The sequence below is a fragment of the Triticum urartu genome, chromosome 4, assembly GCF_003073215.2.
Source record: "Triticum urartu cultivar G1812 chromosome 4, Tu2.1, whole genome shotgun sequence".
NCBI classification, from domain to species: Eukaryota; Viridiplantae; Streptophyta; class Magnoliopsida; order Poales; family Poaceae; genus Triticum; species Triticum urartu.
This window is the reverse complement of record NC_053025.1, coordinates 225,401,572-225,414,192: the sequence shown is the minus strand read 5'-3', so window position 1 is coordinate 225,414,192 and position 12,621 is coordinate 225,401,572. Positions and strand designations below refer to the sequence as shown.

The following is a 12,621-nucleotide window of genomic DNA, read 5'->3' as shown; positions in this document are numbered from 1 at the left end:
GAGCCAACATGGGTATCCAGATCCCGCTGTTGGTTATTGACCGGAGAGGCTTCTCGGTCATGTCTGCATGTCTCCCGAACCCGTAGGGTCTACACACTTAAGGTTCGGTGACGCTAGGGTTGTAGAGATATTAGCACACGGTAACCCGAAAGTTTTTCGGAGTCCCGGATGAGATCCCGGACATCACGAGGAGTTCCGGAATGGTCCGGAGGTAAAGATTTATATATAGGAAGTCCAGTTTCGGCCATTGGGAAGGTTTCGGGGGTCACCGGTATTGTACCGGGATCACCGGAAGGGTCCCGGGGGTCCACCGGGTGGGGCCACCTATCCCGGAGGGCCCCATGGGCTTAAGTGGGAGGGTAACCAACCCCTAGTGGGCTGGTGGGCCCCCCTCGGGCCTCCCCCTGCACTTCGGGTTAGAAACCCTAGGGGTGGGGGGCGCCACCCTTGCCTTGGGGGGCAAGGCACCCTCCTTGGCCGCCGCCCCCCTAGGAGACCCTAGGCACCCTATATATAGTGGAGGGGAGGGAGGGCTGCGCACCCAAGCCCCTGGCCTCTTCCTCTCCCTCCCGTGACACTCCTCCGTCTCCCAGCGCTTGGCGAAGCCCTGCCGAGATTACCGTTGCTTCCACCACCACGCCGTCGTGCTGCTGGATCTGCATCAACCTCTCCTTCCCCCTTGCAGGATCAAGTTGGAGGAGACGTCTTCCCAACCGTACGTGTGTTGAACGCGGAGGTGCTGTCCGTTCGGCACTTGGTCATTGGTGATTTGAATCACGTTGAGTACGACTCCATCAACCCCGTTCTCTTGAACGCTTCCGCTCGTGATCTACAAGGGTATGTAGATGCACTCCTCTCTCCCTCGTTGCTAGATGACTCCATAGATTGATCTTGGTGATGCGTAGAAAATTTTAAAATTCTGCTACACTCCCAACAGTGGCATCATGAGCTAGGTCTATGCGTAGTTACTATGCACGAGTAGAACACAAAATAGTTGTGGGCGTCGATATTGTCAATTTGCTTGCCGTTACTAGTCTTATCTTGATTCGGCGGCATCGTGGGATGAAGCGGCCCGGACCAACCTTACACGTACGCTTACGTGAGACCGGTTCCACCGACTGACATGCACTAGTTGCATAAGGTGGCTGGCGGTTGTCTGTCTTTCCCACTTTAGTCGGATCGGATTCGATGAACAGGGTCCTTATGAAGGGTAAATAGAAATTGGCAATTCACATTGTGGTTTTGGCGTAGGTAAGAAACGTTCTTGCTAGAAACCTATAGCAGCCACGTAAAAACTTGCAACAACAATTAGAGGACGTCTAACTTGTTTTTGCAGCAAGTGTTTTGTGATGTGATATGGCCAAAGGATGTGATGAATGATATATGTGATGTATGAGATGATCATGTTCTTGTAATAGGAATCACGACTTGCATGTCGATGAGTATGACAACCGGCAGGAGCCATAGGAGCTGTCTTTATTTATTTACGACCTACATGTCAACATAAACGTCATGTAATTACTTTACTTTATTGCTAAAGCGTTAGCCATAGTAGTAGAAGTGATAGATGACATGACAACTTCAAGAAGACACGATGATGGAGATCATGGTATCATGCCGGTGACAACGATGATCATGGAGCCCCGAAGATGGAGATCAAAAGGAGCAAATGATATTGGCCATATCATGTCACTATTTGATTGCATGTGATGTTTATCATGTTTTACATCTTATTTGCTTAGAACGACGGTAGTTTAAATAAGATGATCCCTCGTAATAATTTCAAGAAAGTGTTCCCCCTAACTGTGCACCGTTGCGAAGGTTCGTTGTTTCGAAGCACCACGTGATGATCGGGTGTGATAGATTCCAACGTTCGAATACAACGGGTGTAAGCCAGATTTACACACGCAATACACTTAGGTTGACTTGACGAGCCTAGCATGTACAGACATGGCCTCGGAACACAGAAGACCGAAAGGTCGAGCATGAGTCGTATAGAAGATACGATCAACATGAAGATGTTCACCGATGTTGACTAGTCCATCTCACGTGATGATCGGACACGGCCTAGTCAACTCGGATCATGTTATACTTAGATGACTGGAGGGATATCTATCTAAGTGGGAGTTCATTGAATAATTTGATTAGATGAACTTAATTATCATGAACTTAGTCTAAAATCTTTACAATATGTCTTGTAGATCAAATGGCCAACGTTGTCCTCAACTTCAACGCGTTCCTAGAGAAAACCAAGCTGAAAGACGATGGCAGCAACTATACGGACTGGGTCCAGAACCTGAGGATCATCCTCATAGCTACCAAGAAAGATTATGTCCTAGAAGCACCGCTAGGTGATGCACCCGTCCCACAGAACCAAGACGTTATGAACGCTTGGCAGACACGTGCTGATGATTACTCCCTCGTTCAGTGCGGCATGCTTTATAGCTTAGAACCGGGGCTCCAAAAGCGTTTTGAGCGACACGGAGCATATGAGATGTTCGAAGAGCTGAAAATGGTTTTCCAAGCTCATGCCCGGGTCGAGAGATATGAAGTCTCCGACAAGTTCTTCAGCTGTAAGATGGAGGAAAATAGTTCTGTCAGTGAGCACATACTCAAAATGTCTGGGTTGCAAAACCGCTTGACTCAGCTGGGAGTTAATCTCCCGGATGACGTGATCATTGACAGAATCCTTCAGTCGCTTCCACCAAGCTACAAGAGCTTTGTGATGAACTTCAATATGCAGGGGATGGAAAAGACCATTCCTGAAGTATTTGCAATGCTGAAATCAGCAGAGGTAGAAGTCAAAAAGGAACATCAAGTGTTGATGGTGAATAAAACCACTAAGTTCAAGAAAGGCAAGGGTAAGAAGAACTTCAAGAAGGACGGCAAGGGAGTTGCCGCGCCCGGTAAGCAAGCTGCCGGGAAGAAGCCAAAGAATGGACCCAAGCCCGAGACTGAGTGCTTTTATTGCAAGGGAAGTGGTCACTGGAAGCGGAACTGCCCCAAATACTTAGCGGACAAGAAGGCCGGCATCACAAAAGGTATATGTGATATACATTAATTGATGTGTACCTTACCAGTACTCGTAGTAGCTCCTGGGTATTTGATACCGGTGCGGTTGTTCACATTTGTAACTCAAAGCAGGAGCTGTGGAATAAGCGGAGACTGGCGAAGGACGAGGTGACGATGCACATCGGGAATGGTTCCAAGGTCGATGTGATCGCCGTCGGCACGCTACCTCTACATTTACCTACGGGATTAGTTTTAAACCTCAATAATTGTTATTTAGTGCCAGCTTTGAGCATGAACATTGTATCAGGATCTCGTTTAATACGAGATGGCTACTCATTTAAATCCGAGAATAATGGTTGTTCTATTTATATGAGAGATATGTTTTATGGTCATGCTCCGATGGTGAATGGTTTATTCTTAATGAATCTCGAGCGTAATGCTACACATATTCATAGTGTGAATACCAAAAGATGTAAGGTTGATAATGATAGTCCCACATACTTGTGGCACTGCCGCCTTGGTCACATAGGTGTCAAACGCATGAAGAAGCTCCATGCAGATGGACTTTTAGAGTCTGTTGATTATGAATCATTTGACACGTGCGAACCATGCCTCATGGGTAATATGACCAAGACTCCGTTCTCAGGAACAATGGAGCGAGCAACCAACTTATTGGAAATCATACATACTGATGTGTGCGGTCCAATGAGTGTTGAGGCTCGCGGTGGCTATCGTTATGTTCTCACCCTCACTGATGACTTGAGTAGATATGGGTATGTCTACTTAATGAAACACAAGTCTGAGACCTTTGAAAAGTTCAAGGAATTTCAGAGTGAGGTTGAGAATCAACGTGACAGGAAAATCAAGTTCTTGCGATCAGATCGTGGGGGAGAATACTTGAGTCACGAATTTGGCACACACTTAAGAAAATGTGGAATAGTTTCACAACTCACGCCGCCTGGAACACCTCAGCGTAATGGTGTGTCCGAACGCCGTAATCGCACTCTATTAGATATGGTGCGATGTATGATGTCTCTTACCGATTTACCGCTATCATTTTGGGGCTATGCTCTAGAGACTGTCGCATTCACTTTAAATAGGGATCCGTCGAAATCCGTTGAGACGACGCCGTATGAATTATGGTTTGGGAAGAAACCTAAGCTGTCGTTTCTAAAAGTTTGGGGATGCGATGCTTATGTCAAGAAACTTCAACCTGAAAAGCTCGAACCCAAGTCGAAAAAATGCGTCTTCATAGGATACCCTAAAGAAACCATTGGGTATACCTTCTACCTCAGATCCGAAGGCAAGATCTTTGTTGCCAAGAATGGGTCCTTTCTAGAGAAGGAGTTTCTCTCGAAAGAAATAAGTGGGAGGAAGGTAGAACTTGATGAAGTATTACCTCTTGAACCGGTAAGTGGCGCAGCTCAAGAAAATGTTCCTGAGGTGCCTGCACCGACTAGAGAGGAAGTTGATGATGATGATGATCATGAAACTTCAGATCAAGTTGCTACTGAACTTCGTAGGTCCACAAGGACACGTTCCGCACCAGAGTGGTACAGCAACCCTGTCTTGGAAATCATGTTGTTAGACAACGGTGAACCTTCGAACTATGAAGAAGCGATGGCGGGCCCGGATTCCGACAAATGGCTGGAAGCCATGAAATCCGAGATAGGATCCATGTATGAAAACGAAGTATGGACTTTGACTGACTTGCCCGTTGATCGGCGAGCCATAGAAAATAAATGGATCTTTAAGAAGAAGACAGACGCGGATGGTAATGTGACCATCTATAAAGCTCGGCTTGTCGCTAAGGGTTATCGACAAGTTCAAGGGGTTGACTACGATGAGACTTTCTCACCCGTAGCGAAGCTGAAGTCCGTCCGAATCATGTTAGCAATTGCCGCATTCTATGATTATGAGATATGGCAAATGGATGTCAAAACGACATTCCTTAATGATTTCCTTAAGGAAGAATTGTATATGATGCAGCCGGAAGGTTTTGTCAATCCTAAGAATGCTGACAAGGTGTGCAAGCTCAGACGCTCGATTTATGGGCTGGTGCAAGCATCTCGGAGTTGGAACATTCGCTTTGATGAGATGATCAAAGCATTTGGGTTTATGCAGACTTATGGAGAAGCCTGCATTTACAAGAAAGTGAGTGGGAGCTCTGTAGCATTTCTCATATTGTATGTGGATGACATACTGTTGATGGGAAATGATATAGAATTCTTGGAAAGCATAAAGGCCTATTTGAACAAGTGTTTTTCAATGAAGGACCTTGGAGAAGCTGCTTATATATTAGGCATCAAGATCTATAGAGATAGATCGAGACGCCTCATTGGTCTTTCATAGAGTACGTACCTTGACAAGATATTGAAGAAGTTCAAAATGAATCAGTCAAAGAAGGGGTTCTTGCCTGTATTGCAAGGTACGAGATTGAGCACGGCTCAATGCCCGACCACGGCAGAAGATAGAGAAAAGATGAGTGTCGTCCCCTATGCCTCGGCCATAGGGTCTATCATGTATGTTATGCTGTGTACCAGACTTGATGTAAACCTTGCCGTAAGTTTGGTAGGAAGGTACCAAAGTAATCCCGGCATGGAACACTGGACTGCGGTCAAGAATATCCTGAAGTACCTCAAAAGGACCAAGAAAATGTTTCTCGTTTATGGAGGTGACGAAGAGCTCGTCGTAAAGGGTTACGTCGATGCTAGCTTCAACACAGATCTGGATGACTCTAAGTCACAAACCGGATACGTGTATATTTTGAATGGTGGGGCAGTAAGCTGGTGCAGTTGCAAGCAAAGCGTTGTGGCGGGATCTATATGTGAAGCGGAGTACATGGCAGCCTCGGAGGCACCACAAGAAGCAGTCTGGGTGAAGGAGTTCATTACCGACCTAGGAGTCATACCCAATGCGTCGGGCCCGATGACTCTCTTCTGTGACAACACTGGAGCTATTGCCCTTACCAAGGAGCCCAGGTTTCACAGGAAGACCAGGCATATCAAGCGTCGCTTCAACTCCATTCGTGAAAGTGTTCAAAATGGAGACACAGAGATTTGTAAAGTACATACGGACCTGAATGTAGCAAATCCGTTGACTAAACCTCTCCCTAGAGCAAAACATGATCAACACCAGAACTGCATGGGTGTTCGATTCATCACAATGTAACTAGAATATTGACTCTAGTGCAAGTGGGAGACTGTTGGAAATATGCCCTAGAGGCAATAATAAAATGGTTATTATTATATTTCTTTGTTCATGATAATTGTCTATTGTTCATGCTATAATTGTGTTATCCGGAAATCGTAATACATGTGTGAATACATAGACCACAACACGTCCCTAGTGAGCCTCTAGTTGACTAGCTCGTTGATCAAAAGATAGTCATGGTTTCCTGACTATGGACATTGGATGTCATTGATAACGGGATCACATCATTAGGATAATGATGTGATGGACAAGACCCAATTCTAAGCATAGCTCAAAGATCGTGTAGTTTGTTTGCTGTAGCTTTTCTGAATGTCAAGTATCATATCCTTAGACCATGAGATTGTGCAACTCCCGGATACCGTAGGAGTGCCTTGGGTGTGCCAAACGTCACAACGTAACTGGGTGACTATAAAGGTACATTACAGGTATCTCCGAAAGTGTCTGTTGGGTTGGCACGAATCGAGACTGGGATTTGTCACTCCGTATGACGGAGAGGTATCTCTAGGCCCACTCGGTAATGCATCATCATAATGAGCTCAATGTGATCAAGTGGTTGATCACGGGATCATGCATTACGGTACGAGTAAAGTGACTTGCCGGTAACGAGACTGAAAAAGCTATTGGGATACCGACGATCGAGTCTCGGGCAAGTAACGTACGGATTGACAAAGGGAATTGTATACAGATTGATTGAATCCTCGACATCGTGGTTCATCCGATGAGATCATCGTGGAGCATGTGGGAGCCAACATGGGTATCCAGATCCCGCTGTTGGTTATTAACCGGAGAGGCTTCTCGGTCATGTCTGCATGTCTCCCGAACCCGTAGGGTCTACACACTTAAGGTTCGGTAATGCTAGGGTTGTAGAGATATTAGCACACGATAACCCGAAAGTTGTTCGGAGTCCCGGATGAGATCCCGGACGTCACGAGGAGTTCCGGAATGGTCCGGAGGTAAAGATTTATATATAGGAAGTCCAATTTCGGCCATCGAGAAGGTTTTGGGGGTCACCGGTATTGTACCGGGACCACCGGAAGGGTCCTGGGGGTCCACCGGGTGGGGCCACCTATCCCGGAGGGCCCCATGGGCTGAAGTGGGAGGGGAACCAGCCCCTAGTGGGCTGGTGCGCCCCCCCTTGGGCCTCCCCCTACGCTTAGGGTTAGAAACCCTAGGGGTGGGGGGCGCCACCCTTGCCTTGGGGGGCAAGGCACCCCCTTGGCCGCCGCCCCCCTAGGAGATTGGATCTCCTAGGGCCGGCGCCCCCCTAGGCACCCTATATATAGTGGAGGGGAGGGAGGGCTGCGCACCCAAGCCCCTGGCCTCTCCCTCTCCCTCCCGTGACACTCCTCCGTCTCCCAGCGCTTGGCGAAGCCCTGTCGAGATTACCGTTGTTTTCACCACCACGCCGTCGTACTGCTGGATCTTCATCAACCTCTCATTCCCCCTTGCTGGATCAAGTTGGAGGAGACGTCTTCCCAACCGTACGTGTGTTGAATGCGGAGGTGCTGTCCGTTCGGCACTTGGTCATCGGCGATTTGAATCACGCCGAGTACGACTCCATCAACCCCGTTCTCTTGAACGCTTCCGCTCGTGATCTACAGGGGTATGTAGATGTATTCCTCTCTCCCTCGTTGCTAGATGACTTCATAGATTGATCTTGGTGATGCGTAGAAAATTTTAAAATTCTGCTACGCTCCCAACAGAATGGATTTCCATGACCTACATGCAATCATATCAGCAATGCTTGCAAAACAGGCATGGATGCTCTTAGCCCATCCCGAAAACTTTGTGTGCCGGTGTTTTGAAGGGGAAGTATTATTTAGATAGTGGGTCTTTCACGTGACAAAGCATTAGTACTCTCAAGAGAGGTCTTATTTGGAGAGTTGAGATAGACACGAATATTAAAGATTGAGGATCATTGGGTTCCGGGTAGCCCGACCACGAAAATTCCAACAAATAGCGGTGGTATCTTGTTTCGGGCAGTAGATGAATTAATATGTCCCGTCATTGGAAATTGGACGATCTTCTTCTGAAAGATAACTTCAACCTACTGGATGTTGAGTGTATTCTAAGAATCCCCTTGAGTATACATTTAACTAAAAAAAATATCATGACATAGATCAAAGTCAACCATATTCTCTGTCTAATCTAGAATGATGCGTGATGCCTGTATAATTAGTGCACAATTATAAACGAGTGTGTCATAAGTTACGATCCACCTTAAAAACATAAAGTTGTTGCACGTCTTAAAAACATGCAGTTGCGAACCCGCCTTTATAGAATCACAACATAATTTGATCTACGACTAATGGCGTGAAAGAAGCCTAGTTGAGACCCACCTTGTCCCATGAAAATAGAAAAAGATATCAAAAAAATGAAGAACAACAACAACAAAAAAGAAAAAAAATCAAGAATGAGAAAAAGATAAAAATATAATAATAAAACTGATTGTATGTGGACTTTTAAAGCATGAAGCTTGAAAGAGTGTACCAATGTCCAAATTAAACAGTACAAAAAGTATCACGTTCACAATGTGAAGTAGCATCCTAGAAAACAGTAGCTGGTTTTTTTTTTACAAACTCTGAAACTTTTTATTGAACCGTCAGAATATTTACATGAATGAAAGAAAGACCATCAGGCTGGTCAAATCAAACATGACGACCCAGGGATAAAGCAGCTGGTAGCATCGAACCAACGAGCAAAAGCTCGCGAAAAAGGCCCATTAACAAGACCGCTGCACGGTGAACGATTGAACAAGGACACAACAACACACGAATGTCAGAATGCTTTTGATCCAACGGCTGTCCAGGTGAATGAGACCATAACTACAACTGAGCTGAGTTGTAGCAAAACCGATTACCTAATCAGCCCGTTGAATCTCTCGCATGATGATCTCAAGCGCTCGATCATCCACCACAAGGGCATTATGAGACATGTTGAGCACCTTGACCATCCTAAAATCCCCACCACGGCGGCTCCACGGCGTCTCCACCGCCATGGCGCTCGCCAGGTTCACCACCCCGTCGCCGTCTCCGGCGACCACAGACGGCGTCGCGTCGAAGTCATCCCCGGGATACACTATCCTTTCAGTTGTCCCCACCCCGACCCCGATGACGGAGGTCACCGGCACCCCGGGATGCGGCAGCTCCCCGCCAAACAGCGGCAGCACACGGGACTTGTACGGCCTGACGGCCTCGCCAAACCCGATGGCGACGAGGTAGTCCGCCACGTCGCCGGCCGAGTAGTTCCTGCTCTTCGTGGTAGCCAACGGCGTCGCGGTGCCGAAGGCGGCCGGGCTGGGCAGTATCCATAGGCTGCTCTGCAGGCTCCTGCCTTGCCGCAGCAGCGCGCGCGGCTCGACGAACGGCAGGCCCATGTTGTTCCCGGAGACGAGCGTCAGCATCCCCAGGACGATGCCGCCCCACGGGGCGGCGATGGGCACGAACCGCCGCACGAACCGCTGGCGCCAGGCCAGCGGCTGGCGGACGAGGAACTGGTGCGCCAGCGGGCCGCCGGCGCTGTAGGTGGCGATCACCACCGGCATGCCGCCGTTAAGCCCGCTCGCCCTCTCGACGAGGCCCTTGAGCGCCCGGAAGAAGGCGTCGCCCACCCTGGACGGGTGCCCCACCGGCGCGACGGCGTACCGGAAGTCGTAGGGCGCGCCGAACATGGTCTCGCCGTCGCGGTACCCCATCTTCTCCAACCGCTCGATAAACGTGCTCATGTAGGAGAAATTCCTTGAAAAATCGAGAAATTTCAGCCGATTTTGATTCATAATTATGGGCACGACACGATTGAGCAATCGATAGCTAGTACTTACTTGCGGTCAGGATCGGGGTAGCGGAAGGCTTGGGTGGAGCCGAAGAAGGGGACGCGCGTCTCCACGCCGGGGACGTTGGAGTAGTCGTCGGCGGCGGGGTCGTACACAGAGCTCATCTGCTCCGCGAAGCACGGCACGTTGCCGGGGTCCTGGAGGGCGGAATAGTTGAGGTAGAGGCGGAACCACCCCTCCTCCTTGCGCGCCCCGCAGCCCGGCGACGACGGCCGGTAGAGCTTGGTGAGCCGCGCGTCCAGCTCGTTGGTGGCGTAGCCCGGCACCAGGACGACGGGGTGCAAGCGCGGCGCCGCTTGCACCGCTGCTAGTGCCACTGCCAGTAGTAACTGCGCAAGAAGCAACGGGATCGCCATGGATGGGCCGATGGAATGATCAAAGTTAATTCAGAGTCGTACTCCTTTTGTCCAATCTGCAGATGGTGGTAGGCGAGATGGGTGTTGATTGGGGGCTTGCGACCAATTCACATTTTATACACGAAGCATCCCATGTCGCTCCTATCCACAATGCGCATCAGTTGGTCCATGTGGATTAAAGTACAGTAGTAGTTCTTGACATTTTGCTTGTGAGACCCAAGGGGCACCGGATGTGAACGTCTGCTTAGGAAAATCACTAGTAATTCTTTGATTCTCCTCTAAACAAGGAAGACTAGGCATGGTGCCAAGGTCCTTTGGACACGTCCATGTTTTTTATGTTTGAATAGAAGGCAGCGTTTGACACTTGAAATATTGACCACGCGGATGTGTGCACAGAATCATTTTCGAGGATTTCGTGAAGACTCCATTATGAAGTGACGGAGGGATCGTACCATTTGAGCCTTTTCTTTTTTAACATGGATCAGTGGGTACTATCTCCGTCCTGATTTATTGGTCCATTTTACATTTTGTGTCAAAGTTTGACCACATATTTGACCGATAAAATTTAAATCGTATTCCATAAAAATCATATTGATGGGTTTGTATTTGAAAGAAGTTTGCAATGATATTATTTTTGTGGTATATAACATATATTTTGCTAGTTAAATCTAACATCAAAGTCCGACACAAAATAAAAAAAGGACAAATAAACCTGAACTGAGATAGTACTTTCTTTTAAAAAAGGAGTATCCTAATTTTTTTTCGAGATCAAGAGTATGATACATGCGTGTGAATATTTGCAGGACGGGCTTTATGGAGCCTTTTAAAAAAAGATCGAAAATTATATTTAATAGTTATAAAAAAATAAAAAAATAAAAAAATAAATCCATAGAAACTTATACTTCCTCAGTTCCTAAATATTTGTCTTTTTAGAAACGGAGGGAGTATATGCTCCGCACGAACATGTGAAAAATTGGATGAGGAAGTGTGTGTGTGCGCGCGCGAGCGTGTGTCTTCCCGAAAAAATAAATTCCTTTAGAAAATTATATTTGAAACCGCTCGGCCTCCATTGGCTGTTTCGGTCTTCTTACTACCATAGTTTGCAACACATCGTAGCACACATTAGAAGACACTAGAGGGAATAACCGTTCCAACACAACAAAAAGCAGCCTCTGACGTGGAAATCCATAACTGAACACGAGCTCATATCATGCTGGGTGAACAATAAATTTGAAATATATATAAAAAACTGATTTTTTACATCAAACATTAACTAGTTTTCTATGTGCGTGCAAACATTCATAACAATATGACATTGGGGGAGCTCAGGGTCGAAAAGATAAAATTAGTGCTCAAAAAAAAGTTGAACCTTCCTCAAAAATTGGAATTTTCCCCCTAGAGATCCTCTGATGTCATATCCCCAGGACGATGCCGCCCCACTGGGCGGCCGTGGGCACGAACCACTGGCGCCAGGCCGAAGCTGTGGGTGGTGAGCACCACTGGCCTGCCGCCGTTAAGCCCGCTCACCCTCTCGACGAGGCCCTTGAGCGCCTGGAAGAAGGTGTTGCCGACCTTGTACGGGCGCCCCACCGGCGTGACGACGTACTGGAAGTCGTAGGGCGCGTCGAACATGGTCTCGCCATCGCGGTACCCCCATCCTTTCTAGCCTCTCCACCAACGTGCTCATGTAGGAGAAGTTCCTGAGCATTTTTTTGATTTGATATCACCAGCTCATGAGGAAAACTGAGAAATTTCAGCCGAGTTTATTCAGAAATAATTGATTGCTACTTACTTGCAATCTGGATCGGGATAGCGGAAGGCTTGGGTGGAGCCGAAGAAGGGGGCGCACGGCGGTGGGGTCATACACGGAGCTCATTTGTTCCACGAAGCACGACACGTTGCCAGGGTCCTGGAGGGCAGAGTAGTTGATGTAGAGGCGAAGCACGACACGTTGCTAGTGTCCTGGAGGGCAGAGTAGTTGAGGTAACAGGATAACTTGGAGTTGTATCTCGACCTCTTACAACTAAAACCGGATACTTATTAAAACACACCCAGATAACAGAAAAATACATCCGGTGATCGCTTTCTCTCAGGGGGATGAGGAGAGGATCACCGAGCGGTATTATTGATGTACATATGTACAAGATGATACCATATAATACTCCGCTCTTCTACTGCTACAAAATGATGGCTGCAAGAAGATGTAGT

General features: G+C 47.6%; 1 protein-coding gene across 1 annotated transcript; it reads right to left on the bottom strand.

Annotated features, from left to right (window-relative positions):
• Positions 1-8,989: 8,989 nt before the first annotated feature.
• On the bottom strand, positions 8,990-10,582 carry LOC125553776 (lecithin-cholesterol acyltransferase-like 1). The gene is made up of 2 exons (XM_048717483.1): positions 10,046-10,582; positions 8,990-9,962 (listed from the first exon to the last, which is right to left on the bottom strand). The coding sequence occupies exons 1-2, from the start codon at positions 10,411-10,413 to the stop codon at positions 9,086-9,088; spliced, it is 1,245 nt and encodes a 414-aa protein (XP_048573440.1). The 5' UTR covers positions 10,414-10,582; the 3' UTR covers positions 8,990-9,085.
• Between the last annotated feature and the right edge of the window lie 2,039 nt (positions 10,583-12,621).